Below are 23,553 nucleotides of genomic sequence, written 5' to 3'. Positions count from 1 at the left end.
ATCTCAATTAGCACTGCTGTTGGACATGTTTTGTACCATCAAATAACAGAACGTGACTTCTCCTCTCTTGCCTTCCTCTTTGCCACTCCCTCCATCTCTGTTAACTTATTCATACATACTCACTGCTGGATCACTATAACAGCAATTTTGGTGGCTGTCTAAGTGATGCAAGCCCACCCAACAAGCCTGCATGATGCTATTTATCTCTATTCAAAAGTCTCCTTTATTCACTGGCTTATCTGATATTGATTTCTTCAAAGGACGTGTAAGGTCTGAGGAGTCAAGAGAAGACATCCTGTTTATAGCCCCGAGGGAACACATCAAATGAACACGGTGATAACAGAGAATAACAACAAAGTTAACCTTATTCCAAACTGACTCGAAGCATCATCCTCGTCCAACTCTTTATTAAATCTGCATGGTGATCACGTTGAGACAACTACTCAGGCACAAGCGTGTGACTCAGCGCCACCTTTGTCCCCACTGATGACGATAATGACTTGTTTTTGAATTACAGTTTTGTAACTCATGACTACTTTCTTAATCAAGAATTCATAAGCATAATCGTGGTCTCATTGCATCACTCGTTAAAGGGAAATCAGCTCCGGGGTATTGACGAATACTCTTGAGCAAGGAGATCAACTGAAAGGTTAAACCTCACACAAAGGGCATCCCCAGGTCTTACCTTTGTCCACAGATACAAACCAAATGCTCCCCCCTTGTAAACACACTTGTGTTTGTGTGAGAACCAACCACAGCTCTTGAATTAACATTTGTTTGACTTGCATTTTTGGTATTTCCTGTTTTATTTAGAACACAGCCTTGCTTCTTATTGAGAATCTTTATATTCCTGCCCATTTGTGCTGCACCTATATTTAACTGTATTCACCTAAAAGCTGTGTGTTACCATCTTCCTCTCTCAGATCATCTTTTTCTTATGTGTCAAGCATTAAGCACTCTTCCTTGTGTAAGACGTCCCATATGTCCAGTCTCACTTTTTAGTTTGTTTGTCTCAACAGACAACAGACTGACACTTTGTTTACTGAATATAAAATTCCACAACTGAAAAACTGAGCTTGTGAGCCTTTGCTTGGTCTCCAGAATGATACCAAGTCCTCTTTCTGTAGCCTGTACTGTAGTTTTTTCCAATTCTTTTCCATATGGGGCGATTGCAAAGCTCCTCGGGGATGTGATGCCATTAAAGCTTGCTCTCTCGCTCTCAAGAGTGATAGCAAACTTGTTTTTCTACCGTACTTATAAACCACATTACTTTCCACTAAATTTAGCCGTATACACACACACACAGCCCAAATTGTTTACTTGCCTGAAGTGAAAACATTTGCGCAAACCACGTCACAGGTTGTTACATAAAAACACAAGTAAATCATAGCATGAGTCGAGACTTTTACAAGACTTATATGTACATTAACTATTAAGACTGTTTTTTCAATGTCTTTTCTATGTATGTCATCACAGCTCATACCTTACAAGAGACATGTCTCTGTCTCTATGTGTGAGAAGCTCATTCTCCATACAATTGGATTGCTATATTATGTTTGCTGCTGATCGGATGTTTGTGTGGAAAAGCGTCCATGTCTGCGCCAACCGAACGTATATTAAGCAAGCTTTGACATGCATTGTCCAGAACAAGCTGCGGTCGAAAGATTTAAGAGCCGTTATTGTATCATGTAATATGAATACCTCACTGAGGGGACCTGACCATATAGATGATCAATCTCTGAATGGCCTCATCACATGCACCACAATGCTCTGCCCTCTTTTGCCCTCGATTTCACTGAGAGAAGACAGATGAGACAGTAATAGTCGTTTATCTGTCAGAACCCTCTGCTGTAGTCAGGGGACAGAAAACAGAGAACATGCACAAGGAAACATGGAGCAAAGGAGCAAGAGAACCAGAGCCCGATCAATATAGGATTTTTTTGGACCAGTACCAATATGTCAGTGATTAAACATCCAATTTTTTTCAGACACACGAAACCTAACAGATTTCTCTAACATTTTATAAGGTAAAAAAAAATATGAAATTTTATTTTATTGTCACAACAAGTTGTGGATTAACTTTGCTCGACTCTACTTGAGTCATCCGATTGTTGCTGTTTGTGGCTTTCCAAACACCTGTTGCTAACAGGAAAGCTGCAGAGTGGCATGTGGTGGACAAATTATGCGGCATCAACCCTCACAACATAGCTGAAGAGTGTTTCTTCCGTCTCTTCGCTGCTTTCTTAATTTTCATTTATCAGCGATTGTGAATGCTGATACCAACAGATTCATATGTAGACCGGCCTTTAAAGGGAACAAGTACCGATGTGCCATACAACCTCCAACAAAACACAATACTACTACTACTACAACACAATAAATATACAAAAAAAAGTTCTTACTAAAGGTAGAAGTTGTGTGTTTCACCACTTGAGGCAAAAACACACCATCGAGTGTAACCAGGCTATGAAGGAAGAGATGCTAGTAGGTAGAACATCCCAGGTAGAACATATTAATTAAGTGACATTATTGGGCAGCTCCTAAAGTGTTACAAGGCTACCTACTACTACAACTATAGTGCTGCTACTGCTGCCTGCAACCATCAATAAAATGTTCAGAATTTTTATTTCCATATTTCTGCAAGGCTGCAGAAATATTGTGCACATTAACAACACGCGAAGGAGGACGGCATAATAAAAGCAATCTCACAGGATTACTTGACAGCCAGTTCAACCTTGGAGATGCAGGTTGTGGGCATGTTTATGTTTAAGAAATGATATTCAGTCATTAGTAGAGATGGAAGTGCTTTAAATATTTTAGCACCAGAACTTATTGTTACAGTGAAATAACATGGCAAAGGTTTCAACTCATTATTTTTTTAAATGACTGCTCTGCTGAAGCATCTGCTGAAGGCATTCGGCACATATTTTGCCACTGCTTTCATGCATTATTTGCAGTTGCAGAGCAAATGTAAAAATAACACTGTCGTGATTTTACTGACTTTACATCATCTTTCACCAAATTCATAATTTGTGCATATTTGTGCACAAATATGTAACACAGGATGCATTGTGAACATGCACAAATATGCACAAATGATTATTTCTGATTATATCTGATTATTCAGTATGGACATCTCCTGGTTTCATCCTCATGTTTCCCTCTCACCAGATAACCAAACCGATGTCATGACCAGCAGCTTAACAGCTGTGGCTCCAGCAAACATCAGCTGATACTAGAAAGTAATATCAAATCAATTCTAACAATAGCTTATCAAGCTTAAACGTGCTGCTGTTGTTTAACACAATCTCCGCTGGTTTCTTCTTTCTGGCACGAAGTGGGCAATAAGCAAACGAGAGAGAAAAGCCGATCAGCTGATCATTGATCAGTTTCATGATTGAAGTAGAAACGGGAGAGGGAGGGGGAGAGAATGAGAGAAGAAGATGCAGCTGCAGCATAAAGACACAGAATAACTCCAGCTTTGTGTCTTTTTCATTGTAGCTGAAGTCCGGGACTAACTGTGCTCCTTTTCACCTCAATATGAAACGCGTAATATTTTCTCTGAATACGGAACGATTCCGTTTTTTACGGGATGGTTGGAAACTCTAATAACTAACCTTATGAACAAAATAAAGTTTAACATCAGTAACACCATAGCACCCACCCAGCTGTATAAAAACTCTGTCATGCTAGTACGCAGTACGAAAAAGTCAGCATAATGAAAATAAACTACACCTAAACTTGGTTTATATCTTACGGAGCCCCGCAGGGGACATGGGAGAAAAAAAAATTAAGATGGACTTTTGCGAGATCTCGCAAAACTTTTGCGAGATCTCGCAAAACTAACTCGGGATCTCGCAAAAGTTTTGCGAGAGCTCGCAAAACAAACTCGGGATCTCGCAAAACTTTTGCGAGATCTCGCAAAACAAACTCGGGATCTCGCAAAACTTTTGCGAGATCTCGCAAAACAAACTCGGGATCTCGCAAAACTTTTGCGAGATCTCGCAAAACAAACTCGGGATCTCGCAAAACTTTTGCGAGATCTCGCAAAACAAACTCGGGATGAGATCTCGCAAAAGTTTTAGCCGCATTCTTCCCATTAGCTTGAAGCTAACGGGAGGTCGAGACGTCCCGTTAGCTTCGAGCTATCGGGAGGTCGAGACAGCCGGGAGGAACACCGCTTTCCCGGCACATCGTGCCTCGACCTCCCAGTCGGCTTCGAGCCAGCGTCCAAAGAATGCGGCTAAAACGTTTGCGAGATCTCGCAAAAGTTTTGCGAGATCCCGAGTTTGTTTTGCAAGATCTCGCAAAAGTTTTGCGAGATCCCGAGTTTGTTTTGCAAGATCCCGAGTTTGTTTTGCGAGATCTCGCAAAACTTTTGCGAGATCTCACAAAAGTTTTAGCCGCATTCTTCCCATTAGTTTTGCGAGATCCCGAGTTAGTTTTGCGAGATCTCGCAAAAGTCTGTCTTAATTTTTTTTTCTCCCATGTCCCCTGCGGGGCTCCGTAATATCTGACCCAGATAGACTGCAGGTCATAACTTCTTACCTGAAGTTTAGTTCTCCTGACACTCGGACCGGCGGCCGTTTCGGGTCTCTCCTCTTGCCTCCCCTTTCCCTCATCCACCTGCTGGCCCCCACTGCCTGCTAATGTTACTGAATCTGTGGAAGCTCCGCGATAGCCACCACACGAAGTAACGAATAACGAGTCTATCTAAATCCCAGTAACGATTAACACGTTCCTGATTTTGGCATAATAACTAGTTACCCTGCTCGTTACCACAATAATAACGTAGTTACTGTAACGCGTTACCTAATAACGCGTTAGTCCCAACACTGATGAGTGTTGGGACTAACAAAGTAGAAAGAAACACACACTAGAAATCGACTTTAATAAACAGAACATGCAGGTCAGGTTACTTTTAGGGGAATTTTGTAGCTACGATGTAGCTACAGCGTAGATTTTTTGATAAACCATAAATCCTCTGTAACACCAAACCCCAACCCTAATCCCATGGAAACTTATACAATAATTTAACTAACTTTGTAAAGTAAAATAAATAAAATTTTGAAGTGTTTCTTGTAAATGGTTAAGACACTACTGCATTGCCTTGATTTGTCAGATCCAGAATCTACATCTTTAAAATACAGTCTTTGAGTCCAATGCTACAGGTCCCAGAATATGAAATCAGCAGTACACTGTGGCTGACGTGTGGTTTAAATATTCAAACAAAGAACTTGTTTCTTTTAGAAATATTACAGTTTCCATTATTTCCATTATTTTCTTTTGTTTTGTTTGTTTTATTTTTCTTTTATTTATTTCTTATACATTGTTATTCTCCTTTTATTTGCTGTGACGGTGCCTGTGATATCATGAAAAAGCAAAACAGTGTCAGCAGAGAGCATGAACAAAACCTCTGAGGAGGGATAATTTCTTGGGTGTGAAAACTGAATGAATACAGTATTTCACCAACTTGGAAGCGCATAACAAAATCCAGCCCGATTCCCCTCCAATCGAGTTCATTTAAAAATAGCACCGCACATAGCCGCTCCTGCACAACCTTTAGAAGAATCACACAAACCGGCCAGTGGGCAGAAATGTGAGTTTTTTTATTTTTTGTAAAGACATTATTGTTAGAATCCAAGGGTTCAGAGAGAAAATGCCATTGACGTAACTTGCCCCATGACGCCAGGCAGCTGAAGACAATGTGACCAGTGAGAAAGACTGGAAAGGGCCTTGGCAGAAAGAAAGGCCAGAGATGTTTATGTCAGTGTGTGTGTGTGTGTGTGTGCGTGTGTATGCACAATTACTCATGCTGTAGGGACATAAATTGGTTTAAACAGTCATATTGTGTGGCGCTGCCTCCCGTTTGGGGACAAAAACCAAGTGCCCAAAGAGTAAATCATTAAATATGACTAGACCTAAGTGCAAAGAAAGGCACGGTTTTGGTTTGGGTGAAAGTTACACTTAAATTAAACTAGCATTCCTTTAGAAAAGCTCATCCACAATTATGTATCAATTTTTATCAGTATCAAACGATCCAGGCTTAAATCTAGTTAAATAAAGGTCAGCACAAGCGAGATTGTTTGTTCAGATTTCATATTCACTTAACCTAGTTCCACTCTATACTTGCCCCCTGGGTGTGACCGTAGCTGTATATGGTTGTGTGAAGGATTTACACGCACGTGTGCATAAATTTGGGGTTTGTCTTTCAGTTTCCTGCTCGCCTGTGTGACAAAATGTTGCAATGCATGTTCCCAGGTTATAACAACCATCTCATTTGTTCAAGCTGGGAGTGTAAGACCAGCTGATAAATCACATTCATCGTTTGTGTGTCTGTGTGTGTCTGCATGTGTACGCAGCGGAGGGATGCACCACTGACACTGTCTACTATTGATCAAAGACAAAGGAGAAATTGAGGACTGGTGGAGAGATTTTCTTCTCCTGGTGCTTAAAACTTTTAGATTCAAAGCCTTAACACCACTGTAATGAAATCAATCATCTCCCTGTTTATCAACAGCCACCAACAAAACCACACACCCGCCATCTAATACCCTCTCTGTCTTTTTTTTTCCCTCTAAGAAGAGTATAACCCCTCAATTCTCCTAATGAGGGAAAGAGAAAAGCAATTTTCCCCAGTGTGCTTCCTGTTGTTTTCCCCTGTGGTCCCTCGGTTTGCTCTCTCTCCTCTTGTTGCTATCACTTTCAGCTTTGCTCTAACATGATTTATAGTATGTCTCCTTAATGGCCATCTTCCTAGTCTTCTTTTCTCTGTATCCCTCTGTTTCTCACCCTTCCACTCCCCAGCCATGTGACAGGTTAAAATATGTCACTGGCACATAACCGAAGCCAAAATCACTTACATAAAAGCACCAAATAGGGGACGTAAACAGGGTGTTACCGTGAAACAGAGCCCACAACTCTTGCTTATTTAGGATGAGATGATATTTCAGAGACAATAATATTTAAGGGAGCTATTAAAGCTGCCAAAGGAAAGGAGAATAAATGGATGCAGTGACAGTAGGGACAAATAATGCACAAGCATTAAAACAAAGAAGGAAGCAGGGAAAGAAAATGAAAACCTCAGCAAATCAAAGGTGGAGGTAAAAGTTAAGTGAATCAAAACAGCACACAGCAGTGGCAAACTCTCGTCATATATGCCTGTCATAAAGATGCCCAATGTGATAAATAGGCCTTTATTACTTTTACTATCTTTCCTCACATCTTTTCGTCTAGTTTCTGTCCTCCCTTTTATATGACCAAACGCCTCCCAGCAGTGCTAACATTTCAGCTTTTCAAACACTGCATGAATACTCTCAAATCTCTTTTTGTCCCTCTGGAGCAAAAGAAAAGACCCATAAAATCCATTTGCATGAAACCACTCTGCTGATTGCTCAGAAAAGATGTACTCCTCATATGGAAAATAAAGTAACAGTGCGAGATATAAACCCTACCTGGCAAGAGGAAGCAGTTCCAGGTTATAATCCACTAAAGGCAGATGTAGGCACTCCACACATCCCCATTAAAGTGGCCTACTTCCTCTGTCAAGCTGGTGTGTGTTTGTGGCTGGCTAGCTGGGCTGGTGTGTGTGATGCTGTCAGTGTGGGCTAGGCCAACTGAACTGTGCAGAGATACGGAAGAAGAGAGAGAGAGAGAGCACGCGCAAGAGAGAGAGAGAGAGAGAAAAGAGAGAATGCCCAAGAGGCTAAGAAGGTAGACTCCCGAGCTGCACAAACAAGTGAGAAGGAAACGGGGGAGAGGGAATGAAGGAGAGGGAGGAGACAGCGATAATGAGAAGAGACAAATGAGCAGTGTGAGCTCAGACAGAAACACGCGGTGTGTATGTCCAACAATCACACTAACTCATCTCAACTGTCCTCCATAATTGGACATGTGTGTGACAGACATGAATGTACATTTTGTGTCCATTTGTGGCTCCACCACACCCCCACCCAAACTCCATTTCTTGGTGAAGCCATTACAGCCAGGTCCCGCGGGATGCACAAAGGACACAATGGACACATAACCACTGTAAACACACACAAGCAGTCAGAAAACATATCCATCTATCTTCCACTCATGATGCGGCCACAAAGTCACAGAGCAACCATACATGAAATGGGAAAGATGTCATTTTGGAAAAGCTTCCTATCTCAGAGGGACAGATGGTGCTACAATATCTATAACATTGTACGATAGCAGAAATAGCAGCTAAATTTGACTTTTAAAGCCTAAATCTGGCATTTCTTTGGACACTAAACAGATAATATTTACAACATGTGCACGGGATAGCAGAACCTGTAAGTACTACATAATATCGCTCTAATAAATGGAGGGATTTCTGTATGTTTATGTGTGCTGACTGTTTTCTTTTCCTATTTCAGTCAACTTTCTTCCAACTCACTTGTAACTTCACAGGTGTATTGCTGACAGCCAAACAAAGAGCACATTTAATTGAATGCCGTTTGGATTCATATTGCTAATTATAAATATAGGCAAAGAACACATAAACACACAGATACATTATTAGAAACAATAAATAAATAACCTTCTACTTTATATTTAAACAGATAAATTGAGGAGTTCTCAGCTGCTATGTACAGTACTATGTACTAACATACTGTGGCATACCCCTGGAAATAATATTCGCATACTATTAGGGTCATACACATACTAATGCTTATGCTTAATCTGACTCCACAGATGATTCACACTCTTCTGTGACCTCATATTTGTGTCACCAATTCAGATAACATAACTTAAAAATAAACCTGCACTCGCTGAGACGTCTACCTTTGGTGACGCAAACATGTCTGACACATGCTCAGATCAGGATTAAGACCTTATACACATGTGAAGACCTCACCTACAGACTTAACACAGTGTCTGTTGTACTTCCACAACGCATGTACGATGATGTGCAACCTGACTTGATTAATCAGCAATTATATTGACATCATTTTCTACACCTCTTGTCAAGGTCACTGTAGATATGTGCTGTGTGGCTATTTATAGATGTGTTTGCACTCCATAAACGCACTGAGTCACAGCTTGCCTCAACTTCCTAGACTTGATGACATGAATGCACTTTTTTTTCTATTGAAACAAAGCCTCAGTGAGCTTGAGGTTAGGAGGGATTTTACTGTACAAGCTTTGTAAGAGAGCTAAAACAGAATGTTAGTCTACTTTCACCTAAGACACGCTTATGTTGCAAATAAGACAATAAAATGAAACTGTGGTCAATCTGCAATAGTACACAAAGCATCACTGCTTGACTTAACTAGCTAATAATAAGAAACAAACTAGTTATATCAATTATGCTAAAGTTCAAAAACTAAACTTAATGTTATATTTAAAAAACAAAAATAAAAAATACTTTTTTTAAAAACAGACTGAACAAATCTGACCAACCATTCAAAGACAACTTTGGCTCTTTGACAAATTTTAATACTGAGGTTGTATAATGAGTAACACAACAACCGTAATACAATGTGATAACGGTGCTAGGTGCCTCTGATAAAAGCTTTAAAACTGAATGGCAAATATGAGAAGTGTTAAAGGAACCTTTAATAATGAGACATAACGGATCCACATGACACTCTCTTTGCCCCTCGCACCAGTTCACACATTCCTTCCCTCTCTCTTTTCGCTCCTCTTCTGTCACTGTTATCACAAGAGCTTCTCAGCACTACCCAGGAGAAAGGTTGTGTTTTTTTCTTCTTTTGTCGCCTTAGTGGCAAGGAACATTTGACATTGAAAGGTAAGAGACACACCTGCTGTCTCTCTCCACATAAATGCTTGAGTCAATACTTATCCATCACCGACAAAAGTCCAAGATGCTTGGCTTCATATGCTGAGGTAACAGTTCAAAAGTGGTTAATGTGAGAAAAAGAACTCCAACAGATCACAATAACATTAAAGAAAAAACAGTTTAAAGTTTCTCCAGTCGCAGCAAATTTCATCGATTTCATGTGCAGAAGGTGAGAAGAAGGTCAAGTGTTTTCCACTCGGTAAACAAAAGAGGTAAATCACACCTGAGCCATTTGTCAGGTTTCACCCACACACTCATCTCAGGACTCGGCTTTTCCATTGTGAACGTGGCATCAAAAACTTTATAAAGGCCAAAATTTGAATACGGTACTTAGCAAATAAGTTCATTTTTCGTTCTCGCAGTAAAAAAAAACAGGGGGGGGGGGGAAGAAAAACAAAAGGGGGATTTCACAAGAAACAACCACTGTCTAAATAAAATGTTTATCAAAGTCCCTGCTTTCACCTAACATGGTATTTACAAAACTAAACACACTCCCGCAGTCAAATCACACACACTCAAGCATTAGGACCATATTTAACAAGCATGCAGACACAATACAGAGAGCAAAAAGAGTGTGACCTCTGCAGCAGTATTACATAAACATGACATACAGTACCTTAGACACTGGCATCGGGACACGCAGTGTGCTTGCTTGTTTCAATGAGTGTTAATATTGTTGTTGTGTGTCCTAGAGTACTCCGAAGAAGAGCACAGTTCATCCACACATACACACAGCACATGTGCAGTGCAAATACTAGATGCAGGCTGCTAATCCACAGTGACCATATGTCTGTTTTTCTCCTGTCTGTTATTCAGATATTGTGATAGTGCCTTTTTCTCCTAGTTGTGTTTCTTGTCTCTGCTCTTCTGCAGCGGTCCCAGCTTCTACCCCAGCTCGGTGATAACGTGCGCGCCAACGTGTGTGCGAAAGACAGGGAAGAGAGGGAAGAGGGGGTGGGAGGGGTTGAGAGAAGAGAGGGGTTGGGGGGGGATCTGGTGAAGGAGGGGGACGATGCAAAAGAAAGACAGATGGAATCGGGGAGAGACAGAAGTGTGAGAGTGACAGCAGGAAATGTAAAAATGTGATGTGTTAAAAATCACGGAGGTTAGGAAAAGATCAAATGCGGCGAAACTCTGGAGATCGAAGCAGCAACAGTCCCTCATTCCTCATCCTCTCTCTCTTTTCCACTACGTGCTATTTTTAGAAGTTGATCTGCCGCAAATCAAAGCCCCGAATCAAAACCTATCAAAAGAGCAGGATGTTAAGGGCCATGACTTTCACACCTAATAGGACGCACACACCAACCTGGTCCGTTACAATGACCATGCGTCTGCATCAGACCTGAAGAGTGGCATGTAAGCTATTCATCAGGCCTTATCTAATCATATCGTGTGCTAATACATAATAGGCTTCACAAATAGCTATTTTAAACACTTGTCAATTACACTGCACAGATGCACAGCTGCCTCTCACAGTTTCTAGCCAAAATTATTTCTGAGAAAATGTATCCAGACGTTTAAAAAGCAGGATATAAACTTAATGGAAATTAGATTTTAGTGATTTTTTTTTCTTTGTTTTGTTTTTGTAAACCTGCTTCAAAGACTCTTTTTAGGCTGTGGCTAAAAGCATAAAGTTCTCAGTCTCTTAATTGTCGTATTAATCAAAAATGTCCTTGTGTCAAAACCATCCTTGTAATTTGCACATTAGAATATTATCGCAGCTCCATTACATGCTCGGTGGAGCACACGTCATTTTTCAGAGTAAAGAATGTGCGTAATTAAAACCCAGAGTGGATGGATTTCATGCTCTGCATTACCTTCTTAGGTCTGAGTCTGCGAGGCTCTTATCTATACTTCCTTCTGTGCTGATGCATTACCATTACATAACACAGTTATGAATAGTTAAAGGTGAGCTAAAATGAAGCCAAACATCACTCCGTCAGAAGGAAATCATTAATTTTTAAAGAAAGCCAAGGGAATTAATCTAACACCACAGACCATAATCATTAACATCACTCAGCCGTTTGTGTGTGTCTGCGTGTGTGTGAGCGACTGACAGAAAGACAGTTAGCGAGGTCAAGTGCAGGGAAAACAAACACAGTGACACATGGAAAGGAAGTGAAGTGAACAGGATTGACCTGTGATAACAGAGAAAAGGCCTTTATACATCGTAGAAAAAAGTAGACGATATTCAGAATTTTTCAGATGTGAACTTGTTGTGTAATGTTTCTACACGTGCCAAATATGTTGCATTTTGGTGAAAAAACTAGCTCAAAAAAATGTAAACACTGTAAAAAAACTGATAAAAGTAGACATCAGATGACAATGAGCTGGTCCTGATGTTTCTAAACAACAAAAGGAAGAATTTGAGAATCTGAGTTCATCCGATTCTCGCAAGAAGGAAGAATTTCATGCTTAATCCCGGAGTCGAAGCTGTATCACGATCAGTTGTTGGCAGAATTAGGACCACATCTGAAGAGCTGTACGCATAATTTCAGATAGTGTGAGATAAAATACAATTCATTTACTATTTCCATATCATTTTATATTCAGTATCGGCGCACATTTTGAATTACGATCGTACTTGTTACAAATGCAGTGGTCGGATTGGTCCAAACTGTTTATTCACATGGCAAAAATAGGAAATTGGTAGCTGAAAAAAAATAAATGCCACAAATTAAGCAAATGGCTACATTAAGAATAGCTGGGCCGGAAAAATATTTTTAGCACGTGACATATTCATACAAATTTTATGCGTCCGGTGCATAATTGATTGATTGATTGATTGATTGAATCTTTATTTTGAACATGTTAAAAAAGTACAACAACATAGAATTAAAAGAGACAAATAAACAAAGCAAAACACAAAGAAAACGAGCGACCACAACTACAAATAACTTTCATGTTCAAAAAGGAGCAGGAAGAAGCATAAGCTTATTTAATCCCACCCCTTTTCCACTATCTAGTAATCAATAGACTACAGAAATACCTCCTTGCAATTTCCTTGCAAATAATGGCATTAAGAAGACGGAAGATTATATTTGAAGAGGGAACACACAACAAAACAAGCCTGAAAAACAGGGTTGAGTTAAAGTTGAACTTTTGTCAACCATTGAATGTATTCTTATTTTCCTAATATGAATACAGTGCCACATTACTGACATCTCACCTATGTCTTAATTTCTCACAGTCCAGCTTTGATAAAGAACTCTGCAAAACTAAGGAAAGTTTAAGATTGCGGCATAGCTTTATCATTGTCAGCCACATGCACACAAAGTGAATAGTCGTCCTGGTGATTATAAGACAATAAAATCTCTATAAATCATTTTTTTACCGTATTTAGTCCAAATCAGAATCAGAATACTTTATCAATCCCTAAGGAAATTATGTGGTAAAATCTAAAGGAAGTAGCGTGGACCACTTATAGCCAGCGCAGCAAAGCATAGTGTATCTAAGCCTCTTAAAAGATGACTACTGAGCAGCAGCAATGCCATTAATTTATTATGGAAAAATCTTTTTGGAGGACGAAATCTAATTAAAAATTATGATCCACTATGACGTTCCTCACATCTGCACCATTTGGAGTTGTAAATCTGGATGTCAAGACACCACATCCCAGAAATAGCATGCAATGTGCCTCGTGTGAGTGAGTGTGTGCATGTGTGCGATGGAGAGCAAGCAGCAACAAGAAGACAAATGGAATTCATCCATGTCTAATTAGAGACAGCGAGGGGGAAAGTATGCATCTGTTGCAGACAGAGAATAAGAGCAGGAGAAATGTCAATCATATTAACATGTGCTGGTGCAGATGTTTACCATATTTCACTTTTTGTTTAGATACTTTAAATTTTCTATCTGAAATTGTAAAGTCGGCAGTGATCTTGGAAGACGCGCTGAGGTCCGCAAAAAAAGTGCCTTTTATCTGACGTGTTATGTAAATATTAGTATTTAAAGTGTTTAGAATGGCTCACTGAAATGACACATGCGCGGCCACCGCTCACGGCTCACTGCTACCCTCATTGTGTACCCAGTGAAAATAAACTGTCAAAAAAACTACACACTCCTTCAGCAACTTGTTAACTTTCCCGTCACTCGTTTTGATGTCACTCCCGGCCTCCAGAAGATGACTATCTCTACTAAAACTCACTCTCTGTCAGCTTGGAGACCTACTTCTCCACTTGGACTAGTGTCACTCATGTCTGCTAACATAATTGTCTCCCTGACAAGCTTCACTCCTTGTGAGAGTTCAACTGAGACAATGTTTTGTGCACGGTGATAAGCCGTTGTTGTGCGACAAAAACAAACTTCACTCAGGTCTAGGACAAATCTGCTCCATTAGCTCACTGGAGCAATAAGCGTTAAGATGAGGACTACTGATCTCCTTCCAAAAAGGCTACATATGCATGACTCTTAACTGTGAATAAATGTACCGGATGTTTAATAGTTTAATACTTAACCAGACTGATAAACAATCATCTAAAATATATGTTTAGTGCACTCATGCTGCATTCCATTTATCTCTGAATCTGGATGTTGGAGCTAGGCGTGACGACATGCTGGAGTTGACCTAATTCCATAGTATTTTTCAGAAAAGCAAGGAAAAAAGAATTTGTTTTGCTACTCAGTAAGGCACTCAAAAACACCCTGTGTAACATTCACAGACAAAGCCTGGTCAATGCTTTGCCCATGGCTTACTTTGTGAGTCTCAAATACACAACAAGGGTAGTATAGATGACAAGTTTTACAGTTTTAATAACGTTTCTGTGGACAGCTGCTATCCTGGATTGTGAGGTTGGAGTAAATAGAACGAGATATTTACCAGTGTGTGCTGTGTCAGAAAATCTTGAAATCTTGAATGACTAAAGTGCTAAAAACAAAACGAATATTTTGCTAAGCCACTGAATCCTAAACCAAACTGGAGCAATCAGCCTATTTTTACTTTGTGTTCCTGCTTAAAATGCAGTGTGCCCCAGTAGTGAGATATGCTACTTAATAGCTGCAGATTCACAGACAGCTCTTATCTGTCCCTGAACTTCATGTTTCTTTGGTAGCATGCATGACTGTGCGCCTGAGCTGGAGAGACATAGCAGATTAGGAAAACAATGAACAGGAAAGGATCGCCACATTTTTATAATTCATCATGAACCAACAGCCTGACAAGTTGAGAGAAAGTGAGCAACAGAGGAAGAATTAGAGCGGGTTCTCGTCGCCCTACGCCACCGCTTCTCCCAACATGAGTGCTGCATTATAACCCCTTCAGCGCTAAAACGGATTCTCATAAATGTGAAATGAGACAGGATGAGAACAGATCAAGCTGCCTCCAAACGTCAACACACACACACACTTTGTTCATTAGCAGAAACCATCTTTTTTTTTTCACTGTTCACGGTGCTGATGTAGAAAATTTGTGCAACTTTTACTGCAGATAGTTTCTGACTCAGAGAAGGAGCGCCAGTATTGCTCATCAAATGCAAACTGTGTGTGTGCTCGGTTGTCATTTTCAAAATGGGCAGCCCTATTTAAATTCCCATCAAGTATGTGTGTGCATGGGTGTGGGTGTGGGTGTGGGTGTGTGTGTGTGTGTGTGCGTGTGTGTGTGTGCGTGTGTGTGTGTGTGCGTGTGTGTAGGTGTGTGTGTGTGTGTGTGTGCGTGTGTGTGTGTGTGTGCGTGTCTGTTTATGCAGCTGTGCAAATGTATTTTTTTCTTGAAGAATGTACCGGAAGCTTTCCAGTGAAGGAGATAACACACTTTTAATGGCTCTGGCTGAGTTTAATGTTTTTTGTGTGCATGAGGAAAAAAGAAAACCTACCTTTTTAACCTATACAGTAAATCATTAGTTTATCTTCTGCTTAGGGATCATGATTACTTATATTAGTTATTCAAGACTGCACATTTAAAACCTAAAAAGCTCGCCAATTTATGTTGCAACTGTGGCGTTTTTAAGTGCTTTTATTTTGAAGACCTAAAGCAAAGCAAAGTGCATTGCTTTCAATGAGCTTGCCATTCACTGAGTCCCTTAAAATGACTTGATGTCACATTGTAACATGATGTAATGTGGAATAGATATGAAGGGATTTCAGACTGTAAACAAATTAGGAGAGCAAAGCTCTTGTGTGTCAGCAGGCTATCAAAACACATTAGTATCTAAGGGGCCCAGACCTCCAAGAATACCTTATAGGAGTTCTTTGAAACTACTTTTTAAATAAAAAGTGCACCAGAGTTGATGTTTAAGTCATGAGAAGCTCTTGTTTGATTTGTCAGAATCAGCAAAGGCTTATTTCTGAAGGAATTTAGAATTTAAATGAACTGAAACGAAAACCTAAAATGAATCTAATGCAAAAAGATTATTCCTTTGAGCATTTAAATTATGAACCGACCATGTTTGGCCTCTAACTGGCACATTCTGGTATGTAAGGTTATTAAATTTCACCAGCCTTTGTGCAAGTTTCTGCCTGGGATCATCCTCTGTTGTTCCACCTTTTGACAACATCTGCTATATGATATCATGTCATCCCGCTCTATGATTATTTTAACCTCCTCTCTAACCTCAATCTAACTCGTGGCCAACTTTCCTTGACATTTTCTTGATCTGCAATTTCGCGACAGATTTGACAGCAGAGGGCTGACAGAGTGAGCATGCATCATATTTGCAAGTTAATGATAAATGTTTGCTGTGAGGCGTCTGTTCAATATGCTGACAGCAAATGGAGCTCTGCACAAAACAGACATGAAAGTCATCATCGTTCCCCACTCTCATTAGGACTCGGAGATTAGAGACTCCTCAATAGAAAAGAAGCTTGTGTCCAAATTTTTCCAAAGGGAAGCATTGAAAAGTGTTAAGGGACTGAAGGAACTAGGGCAGCTGCTGACATCAACACCGTGACGAAATAATCCCATTTTACGGTTAAACATGAATGAAAAACCTAACACGAGTAGATAGTGGCTTCTGAAGAACGCGTGTTCTCCCTCTGGAGAGGATTCTGCTCTCGCTGCACATTTGAACACAACTCTTGAGGAAGGTGCGTGCTTCAGCTAAGTGCAGATTTACTCGGCTTTGTGCATGAGAGGAGAAATACACTTTCTGACACAAAGAAAACGGTTGAATCAATGGATAATTTTCTAAAGCGCCTTTACTGCTCTTCCTGCTCACTGGCAGCAATACACACTGCGGATCAAATACATAGTCTATTCGCTTTTGAAAATAGGTTCTGGTGTTGATTCAACAGTAACAATAAAGCAGAAATGAAGTTACTGAAGTGCCACCAAAAGAAATACTATCTTACTCCGACGTCCTGAAACATGAGAGGGTGTGTACTTGTGGTAATCAAGGAAAGCTTGTTGAAGCTGTGTGAAGTTTTCCTTTGAGCATATTTTTACACTGTGAAAAGAAAAGTAAAATGAAAATGTAAAACAAAAGAGGACAAGAATAGAACTTGTTTCTCCTGGTTGGAGGTTGTGTCTTTGTGCTGTCCACCACCCCACTTCCCTTCTAACATGGACTTTTATAGGTTTTTGGTTTCCTTTACATCCAAAATGACACTAAAAGGGTAATATAATTTTCTAATGATTTGAAAGTGAAAGTGTGTTAAAATGTTCAATTATTTGGAGAAATTTGTAATTTTCTGAATAATTTTCTGCAAGTTAGGTCTGATTGACATTTGAAACTACCTTTTGATACGCGTTCTCTCCTTTGTGGTAACGTGAAGCAACCCAAGAAAACTTCCCAAGATACACAGTAAAGTGACCTGGATATATATCTTTTAAAAGCTTCCATGCAACACTGCTGATACTACTTTTCCTCATATATCCCATATTTGACAAAGCTAATTTACATATTATTAAATACATTTGGAGTTGACTGAATACAAACTATTTGCCTCTAAGGGACTCTAGAGAAATGCAATCAAAAGTGAACTAATTTGGCTAGATGTACAATGTTATGATTAAGCATGTATTCCCTTGCCTTCGGGACTGTGTTTCCATTTAATAAGGGATTACAATAAAATGTTCTAATAAGTGCGCACGGAACAGGAATAACAGGAGTGATCGCACTGGGCAGCGCATGTACAAAACTGCACTATCAGGTTTTTCCCAGATTTGTGATGAATTTTAAAAACTTTGTTTTGGCAAGAACTGCCTCGAGCATTTTAGCATGTTTTGTAAATATGTTTTTCTTCAAAGAAATCTTCCTCTGCCTCCTGGTCTGAAAACACCGCAGGTTTAAAATGAGTGACCATAGAGTGTTAGAGGTCACTAAAAGTTGTTCTGTCTGTACTTGAGTTGCACCGCCACCGTGTCCGAGCTGCCGTACGCCATCTTATGTTTTTCAGATGTTTACTTGGTAATATGTGCAACATTTTCAGATGCATCTTTCCTGGAAAATGAGTTCACGCAGCTCATGTTTCAGCTGTGTACTGACTTAGTTTGGATGAAAGGCCAAATCTGAGGAAAACAATGAGTACAACTGAGCCTCTTTCGGGCACGGGGGAACTTAAAGACTTCACAATTGAAAAAGTGATAAACCTGGCAGGTTTCTGGGTCACATCTGCGCTAAGACACTGTTTTGTCAATAGAGTTTGCATAAACAGCATCGACTTACGTGACTTAGCATGCTCGCAAAGTTGTTTTGCCATTGAGCACATTGAACACTGTCGTGTGTGTAAATGTGTTCATTTACTCAGCAGGGATCGCCTAATTGGCACTGACCCTGGGAGGACACAAGCAAGGAATCCAACTTTCCACGTAGTGTTGATGTGGAAAGATTCAATAGATCAGAACATTGTCCTGCAAGAAAAACACTAGCAGTGGAAATATTATTAGAAAGATATCTTAAGTTAAAAACAGCTTTTATATGTGCTGAAGTTGATAACGCTCATGGGAAAATAGTAAAAAAACAAACAAAAGAAACAGAGGATAGTCTGACTGAAACTTCTGAAAAAGGGGAAACACATATGTACATATGTACACGTGCAATAAATACACATGCATGCAGACAGAAGAGAATGAAAGATGAAAGATTGCCGGCTTGTCAGTCTTTCTTGCTCTCTTTCATGCGCTGATGAAATGAACCCTTAATGTACAACAGGTGTGCCATCCACACACAAGGCTATTTATCCCTTTTAATCACCTTTCAGCTAAACTCAAATGAACTGGGTAGCACTCCTTTTAAACTGATGAAGTGAATGAGCTGTCTCTTTTGTTTATCAAAAATGAAGGAGGAAAGGAGAAAAAAAGTGTTAAAAATTAAAGAGGAAGGAAATGTGAGTGGTACTCACAGAAACGGTACATCAAATAATCAGTCCGAGAAAATCTAAACAAATGAATGCACGTTACAGACAGAAGTGCATTCATCTTTCTTAATAATAAAAAGTGCTTCGTATGGTGCCATATTTATGTCAGACTAGACCTCTTTTTTCACACAAAAAAAACCAAATAGCAATTAAGAAAACTGTTTGAGTAGATTTCCCTGGGTAGAAGCTTGAAATGACCAAACTGGGCCATGGTAATCTCAGTCACAGCGTCCCCAGCAGCCACCCTGTTAATCAGGGCAGCAGAAGCCCCATGAGCTCTTAAAGATCAGTTCCAGTGCATCCTTAAGCGTGACGCATTGTGCTACATTAAGAGAAGGATAGTTGACTAAGGTGCATTTAATTCATTTTTGAAATAGATTCAATTCAATTCAATTCAATTTTTGAACATTTTAATAACAAGAATGGTTAATTGAAACATGAAAGAGAGGCCTTGACAAGCAGAATCAGTAGCTCACCGCAGCTGGGTGGATTTTAGCATCATACAGTTTTCCTTCTTTTATTCCAGCCTACAGGTTTCCTGTTTTACTATCTGCCTAAAGTAACTAAGTAGTATGTAGCAACTGTTTCTTACAGAACTTCGTGGAAAAAACTGAAACAAATCTAAAAGGTGAATGCAGGTAGAAACAAAAGCTCAAATAATTTATGCACAAGCCTTTGCAGTGTATTATTATTATCAGTCCTTTATTTATCCAGGTAAAAATTATCTTTGATTATGCCATGGCATTGATTTTGAATAAAGTATGTCAGTGAGAAAACAAAGCACAGCCTCACACAGAAGGCAGAGTTTCTTCTCAAACTCTTTACCTCAATGAAAAAAGCACCTGATGCTAACAGCATTCAGTTAAACCTGCTGGTTACTGCTTATAATAATCATAGTGGTTTATACATAAACTACAGGAACAAACATTGGCTTTTGCTAGGAGGATGTGGCCTAAATTTCCTTGAGGACAGTCAAGGAACTTTTAAACTTTGAAATTTAAGTCAGGCAGCATTGAACTTCCCCAGAGAAATGTAAGCGTTTCTGTGAGTGGAAAATCAGAATTATGGCAATAAGAACTACAGACGAGGCTTTTACATGCGTGACGTTACTGTGCACAAAGTGTGTGCAATTCACGGGGCATCTGTGATGGGGGGTTCGCACAAATATATGCATTCCCATGTGTTCATGTGTTTACTGATTCATCTCTGGCCTCAAATGAAATTGGAAATGCTCCTAGATATGTGTGTCCATGTGTCATACCTGTTCAAAATGCGGAACGGGAGGCTCCCTCCTGTGTAGTTGGAGCTGCTTGTCAATGTTGTCCTTCAGGCACTGACACACACGGCGCTTCTGGTCTGCTGAATAGGCTTCCAGGCTGAGCAGGCAGTCACACTTCTGGAGAGAGAGAGAGAGAGAGAGAGTGAGGGGAGAGAGGAGGGAAGGGGGTGGAGGAAAAGACAGCGGGCAGTTACGCATCTACTGTCAAATAAATGAAAAAGCAGTGTCTCCTGATGCTTGGATAGTGAAAGACTATCACAGCACAAGAAAATAAACATAATATAATATATAAAACACAAAAGTATAATAAAAATGAAACAAAATGGCAAAAACAAGTTTTTTCCCCATCTTACTGGCCCTTTTGAAGAAAACTAGAAAATACTAGAATGCTAGAGTTAACCGTGTGCCTGCCTGAGTGCCTCTTTCTGTGAGACCTTTAAGAGAGATAACGAATGACTATAGAATGACTATAGAATGACTATAGTATCTATATAGCATTTGAACTTGACTTAACATTCAGGTATTATGTGAGCTTTGTTTTTAGAACAGAGTTTAAGGTGGCACGCACCCACGCTGGGAAGCAAAATGCTTGCTTTAGTGAAATTGAATAAAGGCCAGCATCCACATTAGGCAGAATTTGATATGCTGACAAAATGATTATGTAGCCAGTGTCAAGCTGGTGCTCTTGAAAAAGTACCAATCAATGCATCCCCGGGAAATACATGAGAAAGAATCTGACGAGTGCTTAACTGGCTAAGAGTTGGCAAACAGCGGTCCAGTAACTTTTCACTCAAGAGGACATAAATACTCCTCGTACATCCAGAATCTACAATCGAAGACCTGTGACCATTCTCAGTAATGAACACATTAAACACTTAATGGATTAATGGGCCCATTTGTTTGTTGGCCGTGATTCAAGGAATGCATTTTTGATCAAAGATGGACTGTATCAAAAATAAATAAAGGAAAGTAAGAAGAGTTTACATGATAAAATATTTATGGTGAGGTCAGCGTCTGCCTTTCATAATGTTTGATTCTGGTTAGTCACTTCCTGTTTTATTTTGAAATCTCTGTTCCTGCCTTTTTTCCCTTCTGTGTCTGCTTTATCGGTCTTGAGTGAGCTAATTGTCCTTCTCAGTTTATATACCTCGTGCCTAGAACCCTCCAGCTGTCTGAATGTCTTTGTTTAAAGTAGCTTTTATGCTTTCAATTCATACTCTTGTGTTTTCCTAGTATGTCTTCATTTTCCTGTTTATTTATTCCTTGTGCGTTCTTGACTTGTGATGGACGTCTTGCCTATTTTTTGACCTTGTCCTTTTGCCTTCCTCTGTTTGCCTTCACTGCCTGCCTATGATTAAAGAGTGGATTTGGATTGTACCCTGCCTCTGTGCGTGCCTCCTGCATCTGGTTTTCCTCCTGTGTAATTATTACATTGCCACATAGTGCTGTTTGAAGTGGAGGTCTTAAAATACCAACTTTTACTACTGTATAGGAATTTCTTTTACTTATGTATTAATCACATTATTTTATTGTATGATGCCTTGGTGCCACTGGATTTTAACATGTCTCACACTCATACATTAAGAAAAATGGTGGGGGTCTAGTAAGGAAGTTGGGCGAAGCAGACAGCTCCACAGGAAGAATCTTTTGTCTCTTCGAGGACTCTGGGAGGTAGCAAGGGAGTGTGAACCTTAAGGTGTGAAACAGCTGTGTACTGCCTTTTGTTCCTGAAGAAGGTATTTAACTGAGAGCCATGCTAGACTCAGGGAGACTCTGCTGACCGTCTGCCTCGCGGTCATGCAGGCTCTCCACCAACTTGGTTGTCTGTTCTTTGTGTTTTGATTAAAGAATGTTAGCTACCGCTCACCGCTCGTCTGCAGGCTTTATTTAAATGGAAAACTTCCACAACACTACACACGCTTTTGTTTTAAAATAATTTGTCTGCATCCTTCAAAATAAGGAATTCCTTTATGATCAAGTTCCCTTATATTATTGAGATTTCTCTGAATCCTTTTAACCCCTTAAATGTAGGAAGTATGATACCAATTAAAACTCATATATGCCAATTTATATTTCTTTTTTTGTGGTCAGAAGATTCAATAAACATTCATTTTTTTAATTTTCTGGCAAGTTGCAACAGAACTTGGACTTGGTTTCTGGATTCTGGCCATTTGCAAGTTGAAATGGTCATGGTTCTCTTTGTGTTGGTCCTGTGATGGACCTGTCCAGGGTGGGGTAGGCTCGAGCCCCATTGTGACCCTGTACTGGATCAAAGGTTAAGAGAACAGGTGGATGGATGTCTGGAATCGTCTAAAATGCATTTTCTATGCAAAAACAGTCTGGTTTTCCACCATCTACCAAATCCCTGTTTGTGCACATGTGCTCAACCTTTGCTGATAAATCATTGAGTCACATTTTAAGAGAAGTCACAAAGTCAAATTATTTTTTTTCTGATGACCTTTTGTTCTCAGACACACTGGTTTTCTATTTCTCCTCCTTTTTATTCTTTGATAAATTCCATTTACCTCGGCTGCTCTCTTTTCCAACAATGTTAGGGAAAAACATTTGTGTCCTGACATTTCTGAGCACAACTCGGGCTATAAATAGGATTTTTTCCATTTTGTACAAGTCTTCAGAGATTGACTGAAGTCCGCAGGGCTTTTCTTGATGCTCACTGCCCTGGTCAGTGGTGAATGAAGATGCTAGCTTATTTGCTTCTCTACTGGTTGCATGGTTGTTGTTGTTTTTGCATCCTCTACTGTGTTTCTGTCATTTGAACTGTTTGAATGTTACTCAGAGTCCTGCTGAAGATGAGGATAGTGCTGCTGAAGGGTCCAGTGGTGAAAAGTGCTTGATGTGGTTAAAGTTTTCTCATTTTTGGCATTACTAATGGCAGTTAAATGGTACTTATGGTGTCGCAGTCAAGGGGGGCCACTGTTAGTTTCTACTACTGCTTATAACCCCTTCAGTCTTAAGGGTGGTCGGCTAAATATCTTTTGCTTGCAATTTTTTAAAGTGGTCTTAAGAAAAAGTTCTCCAGACTTTATGAAGGTATTTCAAAGTTTTTCTTTGGACATTGTCTGATTTTTCACTCATTTTCATTCCAGTCCTTTTAACTCACCACTTTCCCACGATTTCTTTTCTTGTTTGTTTTTTTGCTAAACCATGTAAC

At 39.7% G+C, this 23,553-nt stretch overlaps 1 protein-coding gene across 3 annotated transcripts in view; it reads right to left on the bottom strand.

The window, feature by feature from the left end:
* rgs3a (regulator of G protein signaling 3a) overlaps nucleotides 1–23,553 on the bottom strand; it is a 121,529-nt gene that overhangs the window by 41,468 nt on the left and 56,508 nt on the right. For all 3 annotated transcript variants that reach the window (XM_006788973.3, XM_006788972.3, XM_006788971.3), the window contains one exon: nucleotides 20,364–20,498. In XM_006788973.3, coding sequence (XP_006789036.1) covers nucleotides 20,364–20,498 — 135 coding nt within the window. The remainder of the gene's footprint in view (nucleotides 1–20,363; nucleotides 20,499–23,553) is intronic.

The sequence above is a fragment of the Neolamprologus brichardi genome, chromosome 7 (assembly GCF_056152115.1).
Source record: "Neolamprologus brichardi isolate AB-2024 chromosome 7, ASM5615211v1, whole genome shotgun sequence".
Classification (NCBI taxonomy): domain Eukaryota; kingdom Metazoa; phylum Chordata; class Actinopteri; order Cichliformes; family Cichlidae; genus Neolamprologus; species Neolamprologus brichardi.
This window is presented reverse-complemented; position numbering and strand designations above follow the sequence as displayed.